Source organism: Temnothorax nylanderi, unplaced genomic scaffold, assembly GCF_030848795.1.
Source record: "Temnothorax nylanderi isolate EJ_2023f unplaced genomic scaffold, tnyl_v1.0 TNYL_tig0007_pilon, whole genome shotgun sequence".
NCBI lineage: Eukaryota > Metazoa > Arthropoda > Insecta > Hymenoptera > Formicidae > Temnothorax > Temnothorax nylanderi.
The window spans coordinates 2,806,462-2,833,126 of record NW_027249069.1 but is presented as its reverse complement, the minus strand read 5'-3'; the positions used below and the strand labels follow the sequence as shown (position 1 = coordinate 2,833,126).

Genomic DNA, 26,665 nt, shown 5'->3' with positions numbered 1-26,665 from the left:
TTATTTGAAAAACAATGAGAAGTGAGCAGTATTTCAGAGATGCTGCTTCTTTCATCATTTAATGCTACATTTTACTCGATATTCGTCGTCACATAGTAACCGATGACAGATCGGGAAGACTCCGGTGGACGTTCTTTTTTTTTTTTACTTTTAACCGGCTTCTCGGAACTAGAATTCTCAGCACTGCAACGGGAAGGTAGCACGGCCACGCGAGGTCTCCGCCTCGCGGCATTAGTCCGATGTCCGATTAGTATGCGCATTAGCATTCGCAACGTGTGTAGTAACCGCACGCGGAATTTCTTTTGCCCCGCGCGCGGAGATACCGCACGAGTAGAAACATTCCGGAATTCACGCGGAATTCTCGCCTCGGCCGTCTCAGGGCCGCCGCTCGACCGGCATGATCGACGTGCGATCGTTACGACATTCGCTTTCGAGATACAAACGTATCGTCGGCGCATGAGAGTACGTACGTGCGTAAAAATGAGCCCGTAAACGGAAGTATTAAGCGTTATTTAACGCCTATTGTCATTAATTACCTTGCGTTGTTAAAATTCATCTTGCTGTGACGTCCCCCTATAGAATGTCAAATGATTTTATCTTTATAACGAATGTGTGAAAAGGTTGGCTGAAGATGATGAAATGAAAAAAAAATTAAATTTTCTGGTTACAAGAATAGTTATGAATTACAGTTATTACAATGGTACATGTTACAACGATGTACTTTTAGAAATTTCGAGTTTAAGTCGATAAAAAATCTGTCATAAACACCAAGCATAATCGAGAGGTCATATATAATCTGCATTTAAATTTACAAATTGTGTATTTGTTATATTTTATTGTATTTTATATTTTAGAGAGACATTTTAATTTTAATTATCACGTTATTCAACACGTGTCATTCGGGATCTAATTGTAAGTCACAACGTGAATTGGAGCTGTATAGGGGCGTGATATTTAGTGCATACGTAATTTCTACATTTCTTACCTGCACCTGTCGCCTGCATTCTATACTCGTGTCGCAATTTGACGGTGTGTTGCTTATCTCCGAAAGCACCGGCGAACGGCCGGCGATGCGATTTTTCGTAAGGTCAAAAGGCGAGACCCGTTCTCGTCAGCAGTTTTTCGTAATTCCGTTGCCAGGAGGTAACTCCGTAAAGAACGTCGCTCTTGCGCAACGCTTGCGTATATACATCGTTATCCCTGTCCGTATATGGTGCGAATCCGATTGATTTTGTCCATGCATACCGTATATGGGCCGTATCTGGACTGTAACGGTTCGACAACTACCGACCGCGTGATTTACTTTACTATACTTTACCCTTACTCGTCGTTGCTTCTTACAATCAGAAAATCGACCGTCGCATGCGTGTCGTAATGTATCTATCTATACGAAAATCTTTTACCCTTTTTCTGTATTTTTAGGATTTTTATGCACTTACATTAAATTTTAATTGTTTGTTTCATGTAAAATTTAGTATAGTGATTATTATAATATGCATTTACAGTGCAAAGTAAATTTTGTATGTAAAGATACTAACGAATATTCTGAAGTTATATTATCAAAATTTGCATAATATGCACCCAATAGTTTAAGAATTTTTCTATACAGATACAATTAAATTATGAATATTTATTTGAAAAAATTACATTAGCTTTTATTTAAAAATATAATTATATAGAGGTATGATAGATAAAATATAAAAGAGAAAATACATAAGTATTCGTTTAGATTTTTTTGTATTGAAGTTTCATGTTGCGATCGTATAACAATAATTGTAGATCAGGCTAATAGGCCTCAAAGTAAAAAAAAATGCAAATGTTCAATCTCAATCATCGTTCGCTTCATCTTCATTCCCGTCTTCATTGGCCGCGTATCGATCTCCGATACGCAATCGCTGTGCATGATGGCAGTCGCAATCCCCGATACGTAATACGACACGGCTTTTAAGCGGGTTTCAAACAACGCTCGGCAAACCCGCTCGCTGGCCAATTATTTGCCGAACCAAGATAAATATCGCGTGGTCGCGATACGTCATGACGTAATGCCAATTGTCAATGTAATAACACGCGACACGTTCGCTTCTGCATCATTCGGCAAAATAAAATATGTCGCTCTTACGCGACGAGGTTTTATTGCAACGTCGCACAAAGTTGCGGCAATATCCGTCGTATAAAACTGCAATAGCGTCCCGTATATTAGCTCGTCCGCGCGATACCTGTATCTCATTGATAAATATTTGTCGAGCGAACGCCGTCGCGCGTTCGGTAGCGCATTTAAAATTCGTCACGCGAATGCATTCGGGAGAGGTGGCGAATATTTGGCGAGTGAAGGCATCGTCTGGAGCCGGCACGAACGCATCCGCTCGATAAATATTCGCTGAAGCGATATATAATTGTCGCCCCGGGGCGACGAGATGATGTATGTCGGTGCAACAATGTGTCGAAATTGTATGTGACATTCTAATTTCTCATATGAGCGCTACAGCTGTACGCGTCGAATACTCGACACGCGAATGCTGGGTTGCCTAGAGCCGGCTTTAACAAAATGGTTAGCAAGTTCTTCCATCCCCGTATCTGGAATCATTACAGCACACGACGCCGACGGTACCATTTTTAGAGAGTGGTCGGCTACAGGGAGGTGTGGTATCGCTGGTTTTCGTCCTTTTAAAGACTGGTTATAAACGCAATGCGCTCTTTAAATTGCGCAACGTCGAGGAATCAGCTTTATTTTCACGTGGTATCGCGGATCCCGTCTATAATTCTCGGTCAGCCTGCATCTACTTTTGGTAATGACCTGTATTTCTTTGATACAAATCTGTCGATAAGAATTGAGAGGGACATGCTGCGTGTACACGTAGATACTAAATTTAGGACTTTAGACGTTTGCGTTTTTGTCATAGGAGTTTACGATTGCATTCTTAATTTACGATAATAAAGGAAGATAAATAAATGCAAGGTTCTTAAAAAAAAAACTGTATCAGTGACAGAGGAACTGTGGAAATCGAAAAACATGCTGTATTTAGTAGACATTAATATACGTTGTACTAATTTCGCAAATGACTGGGCGTTTGCAGTCTTCTCGCAAAGAAGAATTCTGCTTTGCAGATTATAATTTTACGCCATAATAATAAAGCAGAAAAATAGAGGGAAAGAGAGTAGTCAATTTAAGATTTCTCAGAAGTATCTGTCACGGTGGAAAAAAATCGCGACGAATGCAGCGGGGGGAGTCGCTATCTACATACACTAATAGCGAATTTATGCAAATTTCCCAAATATGCCTCGAGCGTTCGCGACTTTGTCGTGGGGATTTACGATCTTGTTTCGCGGGCCGCAACTTTGACCCGCAATAATAAAGCACACCGCATCCAATCACGCTTTTACCGTTTGTTACAAATTGCACTTGATCACGCGCATGCCTCTCGCGCCGCCGCCGCCGCCGTCTCGAGCGGGTGAACGAGCGGGCCGCGTCGGGATCAAGACTTTCGATCTTGTCTCGATCGAGGGTGATCGCGTTGCGGATGCAGGGAGAGGCGGCCAGATGCCAGCCGCAGGCTGAAAAAAAGTGCGAGAGAGAAAGAGACGAGCGAGAGGAGACGGACGCGCTTTGCAGGGTGGCGCAAAAAGGCAAAGACGAGTCCTTATTAGGACGAGGCGTCCTTAACCCGCTTACTCGCCGGTGCCTTAAAGACGCGGGGCCCCCAGCCGCGAGACGATCGTCGGCGCGATCCCGTGAGCCGGAGCAAACGGAGTCACGGCAGGTCCGATGCCTTTTACGGTCGTCGTCCCGCGTATTCGTTGCTCGTTACCACCGGCGCCACGAAAGAAAATTCTGACGAAACCCCCTGGGGCGCCGTAAAAAAGCTTAGCGATGTCCCATAATAGAAAATACGAGAGGCGAGGGACGTGTGCTCGCGCGTGTAACTAAACACCGCGAGTGACGCATCGTTGCGTTTGATCGGCGTAGAAGGTGATTCACGGAGAGATACCGCACGTCTTCGATAGTCCATCTATGTGAAGTCATTATGTAAATTTAATTCTGAGCAATCATGAACCATATAAAAAGTTTGGTTTTATGTTGAGAAATCGCGACGAATTCGCGGGATCATTATTCTTCGTCTCTCAATTAAGTTTCTCTGACAATTAAACTTCTTTGATATCATGCTCTCTCTCGTACCCGTTATTTATGTATAATTTAAGAAAAATTGTTACTTTCCAAATTTTGCGAAGAATAACGCCGTTTACTTTTCTTTAAACTTGAAGCACCGTCCCGTCGCGTCGGTCGATTTATCTCGGATTCGTGCCTCCGGAGCTCGGCGAGCTGTATTGACAGCATACCTCCGCGTATACATTTGGAGATTGCTATATATCCTTGCGGTGAAAGATGTCGGCTTCGTGAGATGTAACGCACGTCGCGATCGCGCCGGCTGCCGATTTGCTTAGAAGGCACCCGTCACGTCGCGTCGGCGAGGTATAAACAGGAATGTTGGGCAGGGTCGATGACACCCGAGAGTACCGAGACCGGTTTTCGAGGACCTCCGAACGAGCAGTCCTGCCTGGAAAAAGGGGACAAAGGTTTCCGTTTCATATATATTCAGTCGGTTTGCGACGGAATTTTAAAAAGCGTCGCATTGTTGAATCGCAGCTCGATCGGCCCGCGCAAATTTGTATGCGAGCGCGATGAATCGCTTAAATCGTAAATTCCGTAAACGCGAGCATGACGCTTCGTAATGATGCCAAGGAGAAAAATCATGAATTTCGAGGACACAGGAGCGGCGATCGTTCTTTAATTAAGATTCCTCAAAGCATTTATTTCTCGATGGTGCACGTGAACAGCTGGAAAGAAATGAGATTATCGAGAATCAATTCAATTTCTCAAATTCTCCTTGATTCTTAATATTTTCATTGCATATATGATTAGGATTTAAGTGTTGGAAATATTTAAAGCATCATAATTTACTTTCCAAGTTCGACGATTATGTTCATAAAGCGCCATGCATTACATTGAAATAAAGGAGAATTATTGCATCTTTAGATGAGGATAGGATGGAAAATCCAATTCAGAAATGCGAAACAATAGTTCCAGGGATCGTTCCGTTTTAACTAGATTCATTCATTAGTCGATCGGCTCGTAAAGAAGGTCGTGGAGCACCGACACGTGCCTATATGACAGATCTATGAGGAAACAATGTGCTGTGTCATGAGATGAATGACCGCAAACATTATTTAAAGTTAACCCGAGGCTCGGCTTATTCTCCGTCTTCCCTCGCGGGCGGAGAATCAGGCAGAGAAATACGATAAACCTCGGTTAACTGCGATCGCTGTTTACGAGCCCATAATTGGAAAAGTTACGAAAGGACGCGGTAAATTAACGTGGAAATCGCGCCGTGGAGAATAAATAAACCCGGCACCGGTTCCGGGTGGCTTCTTCCACGAAGAATGACGCGGGTAGCCGCGAGCGGACCGGGGAAAGCGAATGCGTGTGAATCACGCTGTAGGCAGTTCTGGAGGCAACCGGCGCGGCGGTGATTCGTCGCGACCTTTGAAAGTGGATATACGCGCGAGGAGCGGCGAACACGAGGAGCAGGAAAACGACGACGACGACGACGATGACGATGACGATGATGGGTAATGTCGAAAAAATGCCCGAGGAGCCGGGGACCTCAATCTGGTCGCGAAGGAACGTATCCGGATCGGGACCCAATAAGCTGACAATCTCTCTGTAATTGTCCGGCGGCCCTAATGACGACGTGAATAATTCGAGTGGACTCGCGCAATTAAGTGCGTCATCGCGCGCGCCAGTGTTTAATGGAAGGCAGATAAAAGCGAGAGGGACGTTTATTAACACCTACGCCCGCGCTGTCTCCCGCCGACGAGTATCGTTTGCGGGACTGTTGCAACGGTATCAATGTTGGGCGTTTATGCGTAAACAACGATAATTCACGTCTACGCGTAGGCTGTGCGAACTGTCTTTCTGGCATAAAATGTGTATACAATGTATACGCGCGTATAAGTGGTCGAAATCGATCACTCTCTGCGTACGAGAGAACCGCTTCGTTGTGAAGGCTACATCGCGATCGATTTATTTTCTTTCCTACTTTAGCAGAAAGACGTATTTATCAATCAATAGCAATATAGTATACTTTCTTATACAATACAATAATGAGATAAGAAACGTATAACGTGTATATATTCTGTACATAAATTACGTACAGTTCACAGAGAGAGTATATCACGATTAGGAGAGACAATGCGAGACGGTATATACGTGGGGAATATATATATATATATATATATATATATATATATATACATATAAAAACATTATTTTGCAAGTTACCAGACAACCCCGAAGGATACCACTCGCGTGCATGGCACTTGCTCGGCACTGATAAAAGGTTAAATAACTTTGCTCCGTCTCGATATCACGCTCGAGAGATTAAGTATCCCTTCGTTAGTTAGTCATAGGGGTCTGTCTGTCCGCTGTATACGCGAGATACATGATTTATTCGCTTGTTAGCGGATATCCTTGTGGTAGTGAAACGCTCTTCGCGTTGCGATAAACACTTTCGATTCGGCCGAACTAAATCGTAAATTACTAACATAGGCCTGCGCAAATCACAATAGCAATGCATTTTACACGTCATTTATTTTAGCTCGCAAAACTAGATACTAGATACTTAAAACTGAACTTTGATCGACGTTTATAGTAATTAAATTAAGTATTTTCAGTCGAATGATATGCTTCTGGTGGATAAGATTTTATCTTATCGTTAAATTATGAAAAACTCTATACGCGCTTTATAAGTAAATTATCTTAAAGCGAGGAAGTCACGCAGCACGATATCAATGACATTATTCTACATAACGTATCAAGAATCTTATTGAATCTAATTGAATAGCTCTAATTTATTTTGTTATCTGTATCTTGGTCGAAGATTAAATAAAGATGTCATTAGACTTTTTTTCTTAAACCAACGACGGGAATTAAGTGGGAATTAACGAATTGAGTGTTATTTGATGAGAGCAATAATTCGTATTTAAGTAACATCTGTCATCCGGTATGGTATCCTTTTAAATATCTTATAGAGTTTAAGATAAATAATTTTTCTGAAAGAATATGACCATGAACATTTATAAAATGCGTACACACAAATATATTCCTTCATGTAAATTTTTTATCTTAAAATCAAGAGTTGAAAAAATTCAGCATGCAACCTGGTGCATAAAAGGCATCTTCGTCGTCTCGCTCACTCACCGAGAATCATCTGACAACCGAACATGTTGCTCTCCGTAAATCGTAGAAATTTTTACGGTTTATCTCTGGATCTGGAGTCGTGGTACCTTTCAGCTCCGAGCTTTAACTCCTCTCGAAATGGCTCGTTTCGCCGAGGATAGGAGCGAGAGTCAAGGCTCTCGGTTTCAGGACCACCGGTCGTTGTACAGCAACGTTGCCCGCATGCACATGCGTGTGTCGGCGCGGCGCGGCGTGGCGCGACGGAGAAAACGTGCCAACGTGCGGGAGAACGCGCGACCGAACGAGAAAGGGAGAGCGCGGAGGTAGAAGACGCCGGAGAGCGGCGAAACCAGAAGTATATGCCGGCCTCTTTCTGCTACTTCGCTCTCTACCTCGCGCTCGCGAACCGGCATCGCACGGACGTGAACGTGACGTCATCGATCGGACATTCCATCGAGCTTTACGTGCCGTTCCAGCTCCCTCTCGCACTATCGCGAGAGAATTCCTGGAATGCTCATCAGTGTCAGCGGAAACAATGCTCACCGAAACAATTAGGTCACGCGAATAGGTCCGCGAGCGAGTGCTTTCGCTCTTATTTAGCTTCGGAAGACCTGAATGAAGCAATCGGTTCGATAATTAGTAGATATAACGGAGATAATATTCTTGCCTGAAAGATACGAATAAAATTACGGACGAAGCCTATTAGGTCGCTAATTAACGAATGAGATAAAGCTTTCGTTTCTCGAAGGAAAGGCTTATAAGAAGCTGGTCCAACTGTGTCAATTTGTAGATTTTATAAATACGAAGCTTGATACAAATGAATTGTCATAATCGAAATCTTCTCTCGTTACAGACATACTCTGGCCTCTTTTGCGTCGTAGTAAACCCTTACAAGAGACTGCCGATATACACAGAGAAGATCATGGAAAGGTACAAAGGTATCAAGAGACACGAGGTGCCACCACACGTATTTGCCATTACCGATACGGCTTACCGTTCCATGTTGCAAGGTAACGGCATAATTAAACATTTTATTAGCTATTAGCATCGAATTAGTATCGTTAGCCGGCACATCAAGATCTAACGTTCGAAAAAAGGATTTTAAGTCGGCAATTATTTAGACTTAAATTATAATAAGCGATAATAAGTCTTGTTAATTCATTTACAAAATTGATTTTTTAATTATTTTAATCTTGCACGGTGAGAAAAGAAAAATTATAATCAACAAATAATTACCTATTTCGCGCAATTTTTCAAAATTATTTGGTCAGTTTCCGAAGTTCTGGCTGTAGCATGCGTTGTTACTCTTTATATTATTCCGTGTGCAATACGCATTACATTTTAAATAAAATTCTCAGAGGATATGTGTCTTAATGCATCTAAATATATATCCTATTATTTAATTATACTCTCTTTAATAATCTACAATTGCCAGTATTCTGTGTGTGTATTGCAGATCGCGAGGACCAGTCGATTTTGTGCACCGGCGAGTCCGGCGCCGGCAAGACCGAGAATACGAAGAAAGTGATTCAATATTTGGCCTACGTGGCCGCGTCGAAACCCAAGTCCAACGCGGTAAGTCAACGTCCATTAGCACGTTCGTCGTCGTCGTCGTCGTCGTCGTCGTCGTCATTGTCGGCGGCGGCGGCGGCGGCGGTGGTGGTTTTCGCCGCGCGGCGAATCCATTGTGTTTCACGCACGCGCTCGCCTCGCCGAAGACACGCGCGCGCTCGACGAATTGAACAACCACCGCGGTTTATACGAGCCATTTAACCTTCCGATGCTCCCGTAAACGCGCGAATGCTGCTCCCTGCGAGCTTCCTGAGGCGCGCGAGAATGATCTCTGTCCCCGGAAATATGCATGTGGGTCGATTGAAAAGTGAAGGTTCTTCATGACAGAGTTAGTGAAGTAATATCGAGCTTATTTTCCGATTCATCGGGTTACGTCGGGTTTCCGATATTTAAAGACACGGAAGAAAGTAATCAACGCGTTTTTTTTTTATAAACTGGGACGTTATAATTACGGGACGGCAAGACGAGACGACATACGCGATTACTATAATTTGAAACAGGTGAACAGGTGAAACTGGCACCATCCGATACCTTGCAACTTAATTTCCTTAATAAATACCATCCTGTTCCACATATCGTCTTCCTGCATTTTTTACCGGCTTGAAATGACAGTATTCGCGTGTGCGCAATAATGTCGTTACGGTTGAAAGGTTCCGATTACCTCACGCACAATTATGTTTTACGCGATAGACGTCTACTCACGACTATGTACACGTTGCCAAGGTTAATGACCAAAGCGACTACGTCGAAACGACACAAGGGACTACTACAATTGACACGCTGCTCGGTAAATAGATTTAACTATACAACGACGTTTGTTACCCGAGCGATCGTGGTATGCGATTACAATGCTCGGCCGTGAACGTGTTTAGCCAATTATTCGGCGTGGTCTTTTTTTTCTCATCTTCCTAGTCGAAGCGTCATCAAAACATGCTCGTTTCCTAGATATAAAGCTGAAGCGAAAGAGACTCAAATTATATCGCGCGATTGATATTCAAATACGTTTCTAGTTTAACGTATTATTGATGAAATATCGCCAATATCGTTTTTATTTTAATATTTCCAATATCGTCTAAAATGGCAATTATTTTTGCGGTTGAAAAATTTTGCTAAGTGTCGAACGTTTCGAGTTATCGCGAGATTGTTGAGTTTACTTCGATGTGGACTGTAAAGTGTTAATGTCACAAAGAGAGCCGGATGACTGACGCGCGACAATACGGTCACCGTCAGCGTTAAAAGCATCGAAATTTCGCGTAATCGAGTCATCATGCTCACCGCAATCGCGTCAGTCTTTCCGAAGCTCGGAAAACCTCGCTCTGTCGCTCGCTTCCGTCGCCGGAAGTCCAACCTCAATATCCGATTCTATGACGTTCAATATGACGTTCTTACCACGAGCTCGCGGTGTGCCACGAATTCCATATTCGTTACTGCCGAATTAATATCAGAGAGGAAACCAGACGTCTCGTGCGAAACTCAAAATTTCATGATTGAACGACTGATCCTGGAATATCATAGGTATTACTTTTCTATCAGATGATTGTTAACACGGTGTCTTTTACTTGTCTACAGTCATGACTTTTTTAGATGAAGCTGTAAATATCACACGATTAAGAAATTTTAATATTATGTCATAAATGCTTATCAAAGACATTTTTTTTCCCCCAAGAAATGGATTGACATTCTCTCTTTAGAGAGCCGTATTATGGGTTGTGAGTCAAGAATCTTTTAGATATTTATTAAGGAGTGAGACAGAGAAAGAGCACGAGATTGTTTGAGAGCCTCTGCCGTACAGGTTCGCGTACAGTGGCTTCTTTGTTCTCGCGCGTTTCGCCGGGATACTTGAAGAGTATAATCCGAACCATCGCGCGAAGCGCAACGTTATTAATAAATCGAGAAAGATGCACGAAACGGAACTGTTTTTTTCCGGATCACAAATTACGCCGAGATTCGGGCGGAAGACCGGCGAATAAAGAAAAAGGGAGAAATGTGCAGATATAATCTTCGACTGGTAACATTCATTTCTCAGGCCCTGTCCTGACATTCTGGCCTCGCCTTCTGGAGTCTTGTAATCGTCTTTGTAAATTTTATAAGTCACATGGTTATTTTTAGCGTCCGTGAATCAGATAAAAATTTAAGCAGGAATAATGGCGACCATATGTTAAACGTAAACAATAATAACTTAGTCCCTCGCAGGCATTTTAAAGACGTGGTGCATGTTGAGGGCTCGATTTCGTAAGTAATAGTACATGGTAAAATATACAGATTGGCGCACATAAAACCGGCCCCAGACAGTTTTTTGTAACTGTATTTTGCGTTTGGGATTGGTTTTATGCGCGCCACCCTGTACAAAGCGATGAGTCTCACACTTTGAAAAATATTGTGATATTTTATGGTGATAATATTGAATCAATCATTTCACAGAAATAACAAATTACTAATTAGAAAACATGGGCTTTGGAAATTTAAATCTTTTTGCGCGTTAAACTTCTCATAATTGTTAGACACCAAGATTAAAAAGATATATATTAAAAATATTTAATTATGTTTTACAAACAGCAAAATCGGGAGAAAAGTTAGATTTCATAATTTTGATTAAAACGAGAAAAGAAGAAGAAACACATCTGATGAATAACTCTTGTTGTTTCCTAAATAGTCGATTTTATTAAATGGAACGACATTTTCCTATCACCGGTTTTTAGCCTTGCAGCAGTCGAAAATGTAAAGAGGTTGCTGCAAAAGGAGCAGCGCAGAGGCAGAGCGTTTGCTCCTTTCGAAGATTCGCGTGAATCGCGACTTCTCCGTCCACTCGCGGCCGAAGGTCGCCCCGCGAGAGAGCCTTAACACATTTTCGATTACAATAAAGTTTGCGCTCGCATTACGACTCGAGCGGCGGATGGACGCTTGTTTATACGTTGATTAAGCCCAATCGATCTATATTGCCTCGCGTACACGTAGCTCGCGATGACTCGGCAAAGAGGAAGGAGGACGGAGTGTCGGAGACACGCGCGCATCGTGCTCACCGAAAGACCTCTCCTTTTCCAGACAAACGATCCACTTATCGGACCGAGTCTCTTTCCGATTCTCTTGAGTCACGCGAGCCGGTCTGCCCGCGCGTGACTCATCTCGCGAGCGCAGAATCTAGGCCTGCCATAGATAAAAAGGAAAAAAAAAGTAAATAGAAATTTGTACTCCAAGTGTTTCGTCGCGTTTTCTTCCAACTGTAAATTTTTTTTTTAGCAATTTTGGAGCGGTCGTTTCGCGAGAATTTGATAGGCCGTCCTCTCTCGCGACTCTTGGATCTTCAACACTTAGTTTTTACCATCCATGGTTTTAAATTCTATTACCTATGATGAAGAAAAAAATGTGCGAAATATTCTGCGTAACAGTGCATCATAGTAAAATCTAAATAACATTGAACATCTATTAAATTAATTCGTTGTAGCACTTCGCACTCGACAGTCTTTATCACTTCTTGTCGTGATCGTAATTGTCGCAAACTAATCTTTGCCGGTCGCATAGAACACGCGATCGACGCAATTAAATTTTCGTGTTATCTGTCTGATTTTTTAACGGCCTTTAAGATCGAGTCATGTGTATATAGTCATGTGTCGATGTATAATAAGTACGCACATCCGAAGCACACGTGTCTAATACTTTGTACAGCATAAACTTTGATCAGGCTGAAATTGTAGTGAGTAAATAACATGGAAGTGTTGGTTAGCGAAATGGTGACAGGGGTAATTTGTATTCTTCGATGAACCTGGAGAGAGTTGGTGCCATTTTTAGAAGAGATAAAAACCTAATTTTGCAAGCTTCCGTTAAATTAAATAAATTCTATAAATACTGTATAAGAGTGCTAATTTATAATTTGGAATTTTACTTCTTTTTGTCTTTTAAGAGGTGACAAAGAGCGCGGTTGGAGTTACAATTAATATACTTAAATAATATAAATATATCTCTATATAAATATATCTTTAATATCTTGCACCGATCAACCGACGAATCGCTCGTCTCGTTCAACTGCAATTCTGCATGCACAAATCTCGAGAGGATTTGACCTTTTTCAGCGTATCAGATTTCTTCTTAATGTTCCTTCTTCATCGTCGATCGCACGGCGTTTGTACAACGCAAAAGTGTATGTGTAAAAAAAAAAAAGTCTGTAAAACGAGAACACTCGCCTTACGGTACGACTGCATGCTATCGCATCGGCTGCATTATCGTCTTACTTTTGTTCACAGCCAGCACATTCCTGATCGTTTCGCATGCACAAGAGCAAATAAGCTCGCTTGTTTCGCCGACTCGCCACTACGGACATTTCAAACCATTCCGATCGGGGCGTTACTTCCCGAGTGTATAGGGTGTCCCGCAGCTGCCGGGTTATTTTTTTAACGTTCATTAATTCCTTGATGAGCTTGGAGTCAACGATTCCTTGACGAACATTTCGCGAGTCTGTCGTATGTCGCCTTTCGATGTTAAATATTTCTTGATCGATTTTAAATTCATCAAGAGCTTGAAAAGTTATAATGCGGCATTATTATGTAGCCGATATCAAAATTAAATTACGTAATCTGATATCTGAGAAATTTATTTTCAAGTCCAAGTCTCTATTTTCAAGTCTTTGTCTCTCAAAACCGAAATCAAAATCGAATCGAATCCAATTAAAAAAGATAAAGAATAAAGAAAAGAGAAAGAATTGATTCCATTGTCTGTTAAGATTCGATTTCACTCGAGTGTGCGTTTATTCGCCGGTCGGTTTTGTCCTTCGTGTACCTGCCATTCGGTACACGGACGTGAGGGAATCGCGCGGGCCAAGGATGAACGCGCGACTCGAAAGCACCACACCATGGTCGATTCTAATGCTGAAAATTCTTTTATTTTCGGTGCTGACTTTTGGCGGCCGCCCACCTAGACTCCGAGCCCGGCATTAATCATAGTAAGTCAACGAAAGAAACAGAGGCCCCGGCTCAGGCGGCTGACGACGCCTGCGGCGCGAGGCTTTATATTATTTTCCCCGCTTATCCACCCCCTTTATACTAACAGACTGTTTTGATTTTTTTTATTTATCTTCAATGACGCACGTACCGAGAGAAAAGGAGAGATATTGATATATATTACCGCAATAACGTCACACATTCAGGTCTACGAAAAATATGACACAATAAATTTATATATAAACAATATAAACATGCATAAAAATATATTGTTCATATGTATATATTTATTTATATGATTTACTTTTAGAAGAAGAGATTTAAACGTGGTGAATTTGATAAGAAATTGTTGTCTAATTGGATGTAAAAGAAAATGACATTTTGGAAAGAATTGCGAGATAAATGATTTGACGTTTAAGTTTTTATTATTTCTGAGGAGAATAATATCAATATTACGTTCGATTGAACTAATTTTTGTAATTTTTGTATATTACGATGCATTTTTATTATAATGGATCGATCTAAGTACTTTAATTATGTTAAGACATTTTTTATTCGTTTTGGTTGAACGGGATGGAAACGTGTCTCGCAGTTCTTTTGAAAGGTAATAGATGGATTAAAATAAATCCTCTTAAACGTAACATGTTAATAGGATAACGACCTCTCGGTACCTGCATGTGTTTCGCGCGTAGAGATATCATTGTATCGTGTATTGCATTACCCTCCTGTGAGAAATTAATCGTCGCAAAACTGTCGGAACTATCGGTGTTCTCGTGGCTAACGAAAGCTTCCCCTTTACCTCTTTTTACCTGCTGCTTGCGGATCCAGGGATCTGGGAGTGTAACGGAAAAGTTTGCGGTAATTAACGTGAGAAAGGGAGGAAAAAAGTGGGAGAAAACGATATTAACACTGGTGTGGTGTCGTGATAAGTGTCTTGCCTTACAGCTTGCTTTTGTCGTCGTTTATTGCCGTTTATTTCTTTTTTTGTTTACCCTTGTGCTGCAGTTTAACAAGTCGCAAGTCTAATGCGCTTGTGTTAATCGTAATATAATATGTTATTGTACATCGCTGAGCAAGGAAGCGTGAAAGATTTCGTTACCGCTTATGCTTATATAATTGAAATAAAAATCTTCTATGTGTCACGAAACGACACGAATAATGTTCTGACGTTTGAAAGTAGAAAGATAAATGTTCTATATTTGTACAGTAGATAATTTCTTTTACTTTCATGCCATAACTGCTTATACTTTGATAAAGCTTACGATAATTTGTTATAGAAATCCTTCTAAAATGAAAATTTTCACGCTAGTCATGCTCCTTTAAGATAAATCGATCGAATTAATTTGCGTTCTCGTGTTAAATAATCAACATCTCGAAATGACCAGTTAAGCTTCGTCTTTTTTTTACATTTTTACATACATCTTCGATATTTATAGATAGCGAGCATTATAATTGTTTATCGCCGTTACTTATCTCTTTCTTATTAGCTGTTGTACATATTTAGCGTTATTGTATATAGTTGACGTTAAATCACCAACGTTCTTGTGTTTTATATTTCTGACGAAATATTTTGAGTAAAAATTATATCTTTTAACTTATCTGCTATTTTAACAGAGATATTTTTTAAAGTAGATTTTATTAGTGCCACAATTCAATATTTATTTTTGTATATTATCTATTAATAACATGATATTTAATATTATTTTTTATTATTTAATATTATTAGTGGAATAATATCTCATATATTTATTAGATAAATTTTATGTAGACAATGCTTTCAACAATTTAACATTATTATTTATGTTTGTAAATAAACTTTACTGCTTATTGTAATAATTTTTTCTATGTATAAATATTTAAAAAATCAGAAAAGAACTCATAGAAATGAATTCGTTGGTGTCATTTGCTTCGCATCGAAAAGAATAACGAGTTCTTTTATATCATTGCATTATTTCTTAATGTACGCAATAAGCCATTTACTTTGCTCATTTGCGCTATTTTTATCAGTCTCGAAGAATGAATATTCTCGACAATGTATGTTATTAATTGTTAAAACTTTTTTTCATAGGGTGAGCTCGAGCAACAGCTTCTTCAGGCAAATCCAATTTTGGAAGCATTTGGTAATGCGAAGACCGTGAAGAATGATAATTCATCCCGTTTCGTAAGTTTAATAATTCTTTATTTTAATAATTCTATTAAAAAAATTAATTTCAAATGAAGCTAAAGTAATTGCATTAAAATACATATTGCTAATTTTGAGATGCAATGTGTTTTTTGTTTTAGCATGTTATTTCCCTATCCTATTGCAATTAATCGTGTTGTTTATATAATAATACGCATGTTGCAGGGTAAATTTATAAGAATAAATTTTGATGCATCCGGTTATATAGCCGGTGCAAACATCGAGACGTATCTTCTAGAGAAGTCGAGAGCCATTCGGCAAGCGAAAGATGAAAGGACCTTCCACATATTTTATCAGCTGTTGGCAGGCGCCTCAGTGGAACAAAAGAGTGAGTCAAGCAATACCTAATACAAAGAATCTTCATACTTTTTAACTTATTGTGTTTAACTTTCGTAACTTGTGATGTTTGTCGATTTTTTTAGAGGAATTTATATTGGAAGATCCGAAGCACTACCCCTTCCTGTCGAATGGAGCTCTACCAGTTCCTGGTGTCGACGATTCCGCAGAATTCTTCTCCACGGTAAAGTCGATGCACATCATGGGCATGACCAACGAGGACTTCTCTTCTATCTTCCGTATCGTTTCCGCCGTGATGTTGTTTGGTTCGATGCAGTTCCGCCAGGAACGAAATTCTGATCAGGCGACGTTACCGGACAACACCGTGGCGCAGAAGATCTCGCATCTGTTGGGCCTAAGCGTGACCGAGATGACGAAAGCCTTCTTGAAGCCGCGCATCAAGGTCGGCCGTGATTTCGTTACGAAGGCACAGACGAAGGAACAAGTGGAATTCGCCGTGGAGGCGATCTCAAAGGCCTGCTACGAGAGGATGTTCCGTTGGCTAGTGAATAGAATCAACAGGTCCCTTGATAGAACGAAGCGACAGGGTGCCAGCTTCATCGGCATATTGGATATGGCCGGTTTTGAGATATTCGAGCTGAATTCCTTCGAGCAGCTGTGTATTAATTACACAAATGAGAAGCTGCAACAATTGTTCAATCATACGATGTTTATTTTGGAGCAGGAGGAATATCAGCGTGAGGGAATTGAATGGAAGTTCATAGACTTCGGGCTGGATCTGCAGCCAACGATCGATCTAATCGACAAACCGATGGGCATTATGGCGCTTCTAGATGAGGAGTGTTGGTTCCCTAAAGCCACAGACAAGACATTCGTGGAAAAATTGGTTGGCGCTCACAGTGTCCACCCGAAGTTCATGAAGACTGATTTCCGCGGTGTGGCCGATTTCGCGATCATCCATTATGCCGGCAAAGTGGACTACTCTGCCGCTAAGTGGTTGATGAAGAACATGGACCCGTTGAATGAGAACGTCGTCAGTCTTCTACAAGCCTCGCAGGATCCGTTTGTGTGTCATATCTGGAAAGACGCTGAAATCGTCGGTATGGCGCAGCAAGCGCTTACAGACACGCAGTTCGGTGCGAGGACGAGGAAGGGCATGTTCAGGACGGTTTCGCAACTGTATAAAGAACAGTTGGCCAAGCTGATGGTGACATTGCGCAATACGAATCCGAACTTCGTCAGATGTATTATTCCGAATCACGAGAAGAGAGCCGGCAAGATCGACGCTCCGCTTGTGCTAGATCAGCTGCGATGTAACGGCGTGTTGGAGGGTATCCGTATCTGCCGGCAAGGCTTTCCAAACAGAATTCCGTTCCAAGAATTCAGACAACGCTACGAATTGCTTACTCCGAATGCTATCCCCAAGGGATTTATGGACGGGAAGAAGGCTTGCGAAAAGATGGTATGTATCTTTATATTTGCGCGTTTCGATTACAGATAATAAGAATGTATCTCTAAATAATAAACTTTTATTATAGATTCAAGCATTGGAGCTAGATCCGAATCTTTATCGTGTTGGACAATCGAAGATCTTTTTCCGCGCCGGAGTGTTGGCTCACTTGGAGGAGGAGAGGGACTACAAGATCACGGACATAATCGTCAATTTCCAGGCCTTTTGTCGCGGTTTCTTGGCCAGGCGTAATTATCAAAAACGTCTGCAGCAGCTTAACGCGATCCGTATCATTCAGAGAAACTGTGCGGCCTACCTGAAGTTGCGCAACTGGCAATGGTGGCGGTTGTACACCAAAGTGAAGCCTCTGCTGGAGGTTACCAAGCAAGAGGAAAAACTCACGCAGAAGGAAGATGAACTGAAGCAGGTTCGCGATAAGCTGGAGTTACAGCTGCACTCGGCTCAGGAATACGAGCGCAAATATCAACAGGCGATCGAAGAAAAGACTATGCTGGCTGAGCAATTGCAGGCGGAGGTCGAGCTTTGCGCGGAAGCCGAAGAGATGAGAGCCAGGTTGGCTGCGAGAAAGCAAGAGCTGGAGGAAATTTTGCACGATTTGGAAGCGCGTATTGAGGAGGAAGAAGAAAGAAGTGCCGCGTTGACCCAGGAGAAGAAGAAGTTACAGTTGAACATCAGTGATCTGGAAGAGCAACTAGAAGAGGAGGAAGCTGCTAGACAAAAACTGCAATTGGAAAAGGTCCAATGTGACGCAAAGATTAAGAAATTAGAGGAAGATCTCGCTCTTTCGGATGATACCAATCAAAAATTGCTGAAAGAGAAAAAGATTCTCGAGGAACGTGCCAATGATCTTTCACAAACTTTGGCCGAGGAAGAGGAGAAGGCAAAGCATTTGTCGAAATTGAAAGCTAAGCATGAAGCAACGATTGCCGATCTCGAGGAGAGGCTTCTCAAAGATCATCAGCAACGACAGGAGGTGGATAGGTCCAAGAGGAAAGTTGAGACCGAGGTATCAGACTTGAAGGAGCAATTGTCCGAGAGGAAAACGCAAGTTGAGGAAATGCAGCTTCAACTTGGCAAACGCGAAGAAGAGCTCAATCAAGTCATGGCGAAAATGGACGAAGAAGGTGCCTCTAAAGCCCAGGCTCAAAAAGCGCTTAGAGAATTAGAATCACAATTAGCCGAACTTCAGGAAGATTTGGAAGCTGAAAAGGCGGCTAGGGGCAAAGCGGAGAAACAGAAGCGCGATTTGAATGAGGAACTCGAGGCGTTGAAGAACGAATTGCTCGATTCTCTAGATACTACCGCGGCTCAACAGGAGTTGAGAAGCAAACGAGAACAAGAACTCGCGACGTTGAAGAAGAACCTCGAAGAGGAAACATCGTTGCATGAAGCCACGCTCGCCGATATGCGTCACAAGCATACGCAAGAATTGACCGCTCTGAACGAACAGATGGACGCGTTGAAGAAAACGAAGGCGGTTCTAGAGAAGGCCAAAGGATCTCTAGAGGCCGAAAACGCCGATCTGGCTACAGAACTCAGATCGGTCAGCGCAAGCAGACAAGAGTCTGATCGTCGTCGTAAGCAAGCGGAGCAGCAGTTGGCGGAAATAAACGCAAAATTGGCCGAGGTAGAACGAAACAAACAAGAATTAGCCGAGAAAGTGACGAAACTGCAACAAGAGGCGGAAAGTGTGATGCAGCAATTAGAAACCGCCGAACTGAAAGCGTCTGCGGCATTGAAGGCGTCGGCCACCTGCGAATCCCAGTTTACCGAGCTTCAACAGCAATTGGAAGAAGAAACTCGGCAAAAACTGGCCCTTAGCTCGAAGTTGCGCGCGTTAGAAAGTGAGAAAGACAGCTTGCATGATCAACTTGAGGAGGAAGAGGAAGCGAAACGTGCCTTGGACAAGCAAGTGCTGAGTCTGAATGTACAATTGGCCGAAGCCAAGAAACGTGCCGACGATGAAGCAGAGGCGGCCGCCGCTCTCGAGGAGGCCAGGAAACGTTGCACGAAGGACATTGAAGGTCTCCAGCGACAAGTTGAGGAGTTGCAGACAGCCAACGACAAGTTAGACAAATCGAAGAAGAAAATCCAGGCGGAACTGGAGGACAGTATCATCGAGCTGGAGGTGCAGCGAGCGAAGGTACTCGAGTTGGAAAAGAAGCAGAAGAACTTCGACAAAGTGCTGGCCGAGGAGAAGGCCGTGTCCGAGCAGTATGCGGAACAACGGGACGCCGCGGAGAGAGAAGCGCGCGAGAAGGAGACAAGAGTGTTATCATTGACTCGCGAATTGGACGAGCTTAATGAGAAAGTTGAGGAACTTGAACGGGGCCGTAGAGGCCTACAATCGGAACTGGACGAATTGGTTAATAACCAAGGTACCGCTGACAAGAATGTTCACGAGTTAGAGAAGGCAAAGCGTTCATTAGAGTCGCAGCTGCAAGAGCAGAAGTCGCAGGTAGAAGAATTGGAGGACGAGTTACAATTCACGGAAGATGCTAAGCTGCGATTGGAAGTAAACATGCAGGCGTTACGAGCTCAGTTCGAGCGTGATCTCCAGACCAAGGAAGAACAGGCGGAAGAGAAACGTCGGGGATTAGTGAAGCAGCTTCGTGATCTCGAGGCGGAGCTCGAAGATGAGAGAAAACAGCGTGCCGCGGCCATCGCAGCACGTAAAAAAATGGAGGCGGATTACAAGGACATCGAACAACAGTTGGAGATGCATAACAAGGTGAAGGAAGACGCGCTCAAACAACTGAAGAAACTTCAAGCTCAAATCAAGGATTGCACTAGAGAGACGGAGGAAGCCAGAGCTGCTAGAGATGAACTGGCGGCTGCCTCTAAGGAAACCGAGAGAAAAGTTAAGAGCTTAGAAGCCGATGTGTTGCAATTGACCGAGGACTTTGCCAGCAGCGAACGCGCCAGAAGAACCGCCGAGAATGAGAGGGATGAGCTGCAAGAAGAGGTCAATAACAACGCCAACAAAGGCACTCTGATGTTAGATGAAAAACGTAGACTGGAGGCAAGAATTGCCACTCTGGAGGAAGAATTGGAAGAGGAACAGTCGAATGCCGAGATCGTGAATGATCGCGCCAGAAAAAACCAGATGATGTACGAGCAGTGTGCAACGGACTTGGCGACTGAGCGATCCACCACGCAAAAGTTGGAATCGCACAAGATGTTGTTGGAGAGACAGAACAAGGAGCTCAAGGCCAAATTGACCGAACTGGAAACCGCGCAACGTGCCAAGACCAAGGCTACGATACAGCAACTGGAATCAAAGATCAACAATCTCGATGAGCAACTCGAGACCGAAGCCAAGGAGAGATTCGCCCAGCAGAAGATCAATCGCAAGCTGGAGAAGAAATTGAAAGAACTAAGCCTACAGTTGGAGGATGAGAGACGAAACTCCGATCAGTATAAAGAACAGGCGGAGAAAGTCAATGCCAGAATGAAGGCGTTGAAGAGACAATTGGACGAAGCGGAGGAGGAGATCAGTAGGCATAAGACCATGAAGCGGAAAGCGCAGAGAGAGATGGACGACATGATAGAATCTCACGAAGAGCTCACGCGAGAATTGACGCATCTAAAGAATAAATTAAGGTAATTTCATCTTTATTCTCTCTCACATACACGCACATATAAATATAGAAGCGATAAAAATATCGTTTAAATATCAAAAGGTCTTGAAAATATTGAAAGGTATCGGGGGTAAAGAGTTTTAATTCGGAGGATATTAAATAACGAGAGGATACTATTCCTTTGGATGATTTACATATGTATTATTTTATGTTGCACTTTTTAGGCCATACGTATCTGTAACCTTAGGCGAACGTAATGAGGCAGTATTAAAGTAGTGTTTTATCTTTGAAGGAAGTGATCAACTTCTGACATGACATGTGTAGGTGTCAAGAGAGAAAAAACGATTGGTATCCTACCTGAGAGAGTTTTTTGCTAGGAAACAATCCCATTAGTGTCCCCAGTGTGCTACAGTGAGTTAAACGAGCTCTTTTGGTTAATTTGAAACCGCTAACCCTGAAAATAATGCCGACTTGGACTGCTACCTTGTGTGATAATGACATACTTCAACCCCCGGCATCCCCTTGTATGCAGTTGTTTGTGAATGTGTTTTTTTTTCTTTCCCCATATGTTTTGATTATTTGATTTGCAGTACGCACTATCGGTCGATAGTTTGACAATGCAACTGTCTAGAAAATCGACTTCTCCGGTTTAATATATATATATATATAACAGTCTTCTTATTTAAAACCCCTTACTTACTATTAGCCATCACAAAGATTTAAATATAAATTTATGTAGGTATAATCCGTATATTTTTCATTGATAATACATAGACAAATTTTTTACTTGTTTCACAGTATTATTATTTGATATCTAATGTTGAGTACTTAAATATAAAATTAAACTTTAATAGGGGATTGTTTAATCCGAAAGAAGAGAAAAATATATTTAAACTACTGACTGATAGTGTATATATTTTTTTCGTATTATTTATGCACATATATTTCAACAATGAGACACATCGCCTAATTAATGTAATCTGATCTGTTTAAAGGCGCGGTGGTCCTCCGATAAGTCTGAGCTCCACGAGGCTGAAACGCGGTTCCGTACAAACCGGCGGCTCGGGTGACGATTCGACGACGCAGGACGAGAGCATCGACGGCGAGGAGAATGCCAATTGAGTATCGGAGTCAGCCCAATGTGCTCTCGAACCTCTGTGAATTATGTACATACGTGCGTCGAGAGGGTGTTGGCTTTTTTTTTGTTCGATTCGGCGCGTCACGCGGACTAAACTGATGTCTCGCGTCGCGAGTACGAGACCAGCTCCACGATTAAAATCAAAAGTCGTTTCGACAATGTCCCATGGCGTTTCCGGCCTTAAGATTATCGCTCGTCTCGAGAGAATTCGATTAACCGATAAGGTGCCGACGATCCGAAAGAAAGAGCCAAGAGAGGCGAAGCAGCGAAAAAGATAACGAGAATAATCGAATAGAGGACTTTTGATACATTTTATATAGAATGAACGCAAACGTTGACCGCATTTTACATATATGTGTAAGGAAAGGAGGGTGTGAGAAAAGAGAAAAGAGAGAGAGAGAGAGAGAGAGAGAGAGAGAGAGAGAGAGAGAGAGAGAATGAGAAAGGGTAAAATAAAATTTGGAAAAGGAAACTCTTAATCATGGATAAATTTATTGGAGACTTATTTAATGAAACTTAAATCGCGTAAAAATAAACCTCTCGTACGAAAAATTCGCGCGAGGGAGCATTTCACTTTGACTCAGTCCCCCGCTTGATTTCCTCGAGCTGTCGGGCCAATCCGAGACTCGCGAGATCCAACGGTGTCTTGCGCTCCCGGTTGGTGATCGTCAAGTCCGCGCCGTGCGCCGTCAGCAGTTTTGCTTCTTCCACGCGGTTCTCCTCGCAAGCGAGATGCAACGGCGTGTTACCATACGCGTCTCTCTGATCTGAGAAACGAGACAGCATGAAACGTAATGCGCGAAATTGCGTATCGATGGGAGAGCGAGCGAACCTTTGTACTTCTCTAAGTTATAATCGGAAATATTTATATATAGATATATATATATATATATAGATTATATTTGATATTTTATATATTATTATACTGTAAGAGAGCTGCATTTCAATAACCCACACACACACAAAGAGAGAGAGAGAGAGAGACACACAGACACTCCGCTTACCGATGTTCAATTTCTTCCCGCACTCCATGAGGAGCTCGACGATGGCGGTGTTGCCCTTCGAGGCGGATCTGTGAAGAGGCGTGGCACCCCGTTTGTCCGCGATGTTCACGTCCACATCCTTCTCGAGCAACGCCACGCAGATGGACTTCCAGTTCTTAGACGCGGCGTACTGCAACGCCGAGTGACCGTCGACCGTCGTCGCGTTCACATTCGCGCCTTCGGTCAGCAGTGTGTTAACGACCTTCTCGCGGCCGGCGGACGCCGCCAGGATCAGCGGAGTCATGTTTGTCTGCATGATTTAGACGCGCGATTTAACGTTTGATTTCGTACGAGGATCTAGCCGACGCAACGAACGGGATGAAAGTCTCGCGGTGATTATGCGACGTGCGTTACGCATGTGTGTGTGTGTTGTGTGTATGTGTGTGCGCGTGCGTGTGTGAGAGAGAAAGAGAACAGGATATAAAAACAAATGTAACGTAACGTGCGATGCATTTTGGACGCATTTTCGCTTTATACTTATTTTCTTATAAGTTTTTTTTTTTCTTATAAATGATCTTTGGAAAAATTATAATATAATTATACGTCCTCAAGTGTTGTATATTATTAAGATCTCCATCTTTCTCTCGATAGGCTTCTCGGAACGAGGGATGGAATAGCTCGATGGAATAATGTAAGATTCTACTTGATATCATGTTAAAGTTAACTCAAGCTATTATTCGTTAGATTTTTTTCAAATTATGATTTAAAGGGCGTTTTAAGTAAGTAGGTCTACGATTCATTGAAATTCAACTGTACCGCTGACTGCTACTAACAATAGATAACGTATATTTTGAAGTATTTTTATAAAGAACGAGATATTTTTCAGGAAAAAGGAATGTACATGATTGTACTATTTATTTGTGTTACCAGTATATGGTCTGTGTAGAATCTCGTTTGAAGCTACGAGAGCTTAACGGCCAGTGCGTAGCACGCAAGAATTATAATTTTCTTGAAAAGATAGATGATATTTTGAGATACAAAAATAAAGCTGACCTGAACATAAGCGCGTATCGCGCAATACTCACATATAATCCCGGAGAGAAATTTAAAAATACCTCAGAAACAGATTTAAAAATAATGAATCTTTAAGTATAACTATGAATTGTAATTAGATAATAATACGGCTCGGCAACGGTTTCAACAATCGTGGATTGATATAATTTCAGACGATAACAGCATTTTTAATTAATAGCATGGTAAAGAGATACTGTTGTAACGCATTTAATACATCCGAAAAGTTAATATACATTGTAGCAATTTTTTTAGAAGAATATATGTAAGAATTCACCATCTTGTTTAAGTCATCTCGTTTAAATTTTCGTGCAATCCATAAAATCTCATTGAATGTTCAACGAACAGCTGACAGCCGGCTATTTTTGCATCTTTAATCTTGAAATTTACGCCGAAAATTAAATTTATTAGAAATCCGGCATGTATGTTGCGTTCGTTGCGTCGCTCTGAATTCGGAATTGTCGCATACGAAATTACCGCGTCGCGATTACATCTTGAAACAGGCATGTTTTTTTAGATATAAAGAAAAAATGAAGGAAAAGAAATGAAATTTCGAGAAAACTCAATTAAAACGAGGAAAAATCTGTTCCGACTGGCGAGAGACTCGGTCGCCGGTCGCGCTTCGCGCGATCGTACCGTCAAGATTTCATTGTCCGAGGGATTTGCGCGCAACGGCTCATGATGAGACGCGCGTAAAATGCAACTGGATAATTTACTTTATGCATATGATTATGCAAATTTGTCTGGATCGACCCTAATATTCCCGTAAACACGCACTCGTTTGCAGCAACCGACCGGAGATTTTTCCGAAATTTTGAAAAGCAAGCTATAAATCTGTTAAACATTATTGACCCTGTAGATGAGGGCTTTGATTAGTTTCTTTATTCTCGTCTGTTATAATGCTATCGCGCTATTACGCGCAATATTACACATTTGTAATTAAATTCTTTCCATCTTCCCTCATTCTCTTTCCTATATCTAATTTCATATACCCATGTCGTTTCAAGTGCAAAAAGTGTAACGTAGTGCTGCTGCGAAGAGCACATCTCCCGTTTGTTTACATCACGCTACTAATTGGCATTGCGATGCGCGGCGATTATCTTACGTCGTCGGTGGGATCCACCGGTACGTCGAGGGACAGCAAATGCCTGACCAGGTCGTCGTGGCCGCCCAGCGCCGCCCAGTGTATCAACATTCGGCCGTTCTGCAAGGAGAGAATGCGTGATATAACCTCAAAACGGACGAGCACGAAGCGACGCGGATACTGACGCTGTCCGTTTGCGTCTTCAGCCTCTCGTCCTCGCTCAGCAGGATCTTCACCGCCGCGGTTCTGCCGCGATACGCCAGATCGTACGCCGTCGGCTCTTGCTGCAACATTTTCGCGGCTCTCGAGGTTTTCACTGATAGATCGACGAGATCTTGACGCTCCGAAATGTTGTGCGTTTTGAACGCGCGCGCAGGAATTCAGGAATTGCTCGACGCTATTTTGTCACCAATCTTGACTTGTCACGATTCTTTTAGTCACAACGTATCACGTATCACAATTACGCGCGTGATAACGAGGTTCATACATCGATGGGACGAACATGAAAGTGCACAATTCACCTCACAGCTCTCAGTAGTAAATGCTCACGCATCATGGCTGGTCAGACTCAAGGCTGGTTTGTTGACAAGAGAATCATGGACATATGTATATATGTGTATGTACATACATATATGGATTCCTATTTATATGGAGAGAATTCAATAAATGAAGCTTTCGAGATAGCAATCAAATAATTGAAACTATCGATCTATTCGATAGCTTTATGTTGATATTTTTACATACAAAATAAAAAAAATCATGATTTTATTTATTAGGAAATATCGGTTGTTAGTTGATATTTTACGAGACAAAATGGACAGCATAAACAATTTATTGTTACATATATTTATTGTAAAAATAATTATCCTCCAAATTACCTTTTATAGTTATTGTTAAATCTTATCGAATTGTTTAGGATTTATTTGACAACTTGATAACCATCAATGCGAAGAATGACATAAGGAAAGATGCGTTTAATTCTGGGGTGATTTTTACAGCTCCTAGCAGCGAGAAAATGAGCTCAGTCACAGCAGATTCCTTTATTGATCGAGAATCCCTTAATATATATATTTTTTTAAATAAATTGAACAGATCTATACATATACACAATGATTTAGTAC

The 26,665-nt window shown here is 41.9% G+C and overlaps 2 protein-coding genes across 5 annotated transcripts in view; one reads left to right on the top strand and one right to left on the bottom strand.

The window, feature by feature from the left end:
- Positions 1-24,749, top strand: part of Zip (myosin heavy chain 10) — a 31,983-nt gene extending 7,234 nt beyond the window's left edge. Inside the window, exons 2-11 of one of the 4 annotated variants that reach the window (XR_011720789.1) lie at positions 8,088-8,244; positions 8,691-8,809; positions 13,716-13,739; positions 14,566-14,595; positions 15,806-15,898; positions 16,085-16,247; positions 16,342-17,678; positions 17,755-21,290; positions 21,493-21,679; positions 22,264-22,400. Coding sequence is in view for 3 of the 4 variants with exons in the window: in XM_071720993.1 (XP_071577094.1) it covers positions 8,088-8,244; positions 8,691-8,809; positions 13,716-13,739; positions 14,566-14,595; positions 15,806-15,898; positions 16,085-16,247; positions 16,342-17,678; positions 17,755-21,290; positions 22,264-22,390 (5,586 nt within the window). In the remaining variant the exon portion in view is untranslated. Of the gene's footprint in view, positions 1-8,087; positions 8,245-8,690; positions 8,810-13,715; positions 13,740-14,565; positions 14,596-15,805; positions 15,899-16,084; positions 16,248-16,341; positions 17,679-17,754; positions 21,291-21,492; positions 21,680-22,263 lie in introns of all 4 variants that reach the window. The other 3 variants (XM_071720993.1, XM_071721003.1, XM_071721012.1) reach the window with 3 other exon arrangements.
- On the bottom strand, positions 22,880-26,106 carry LOC139782236 (uncharacterized). Its single transcript, XM_071721207.1, has 4 exons — positions 25,730-26,106; positions 25,566-25,664; positions 23,411-23,699; positions 22,880-23,173 (listed from the first exon to the last, which is right to left on the bottom strand). Exons 1-4 carry the CDS (start codon positions 25,835-25,837, stop codon positions 22,977-22,979), a joined length of 693 nt encoding a protein of 230 aa, XP_071577308.1. The 5' UTR covers positions 25,838-26,106; the 3' UTR covers positions 22,880-22,976.
- Positions 26,107-26,665: the final 559 nt, after the last annotated feature.

Excerpts from the sequence above, each read along its gene's own strand:
- LOC139782236 (XM_071721207.1), bottom strand. The coding sequence starts at position 25,837 with ATGTTGCAGCAAGAGCCGACGGCGTACGATCTGGCGTATCGCGGCAGA. Across the intron at positions 23,700-25,565 it reads CGGTGGATCCCACCGACGAC|ACAAACATGACTCCGCTGAT; the intron begins GTAAGATAATCG and ends TAAATCATGCAG. Across the intron at positions 23,174-23,410 it reads CGGGAAGAAATTGAACATCG|ATCAGAGAGACGCGTATGGT; the intron begins GTAAGCGGAGTG and ends CTCGTTTCTCAG.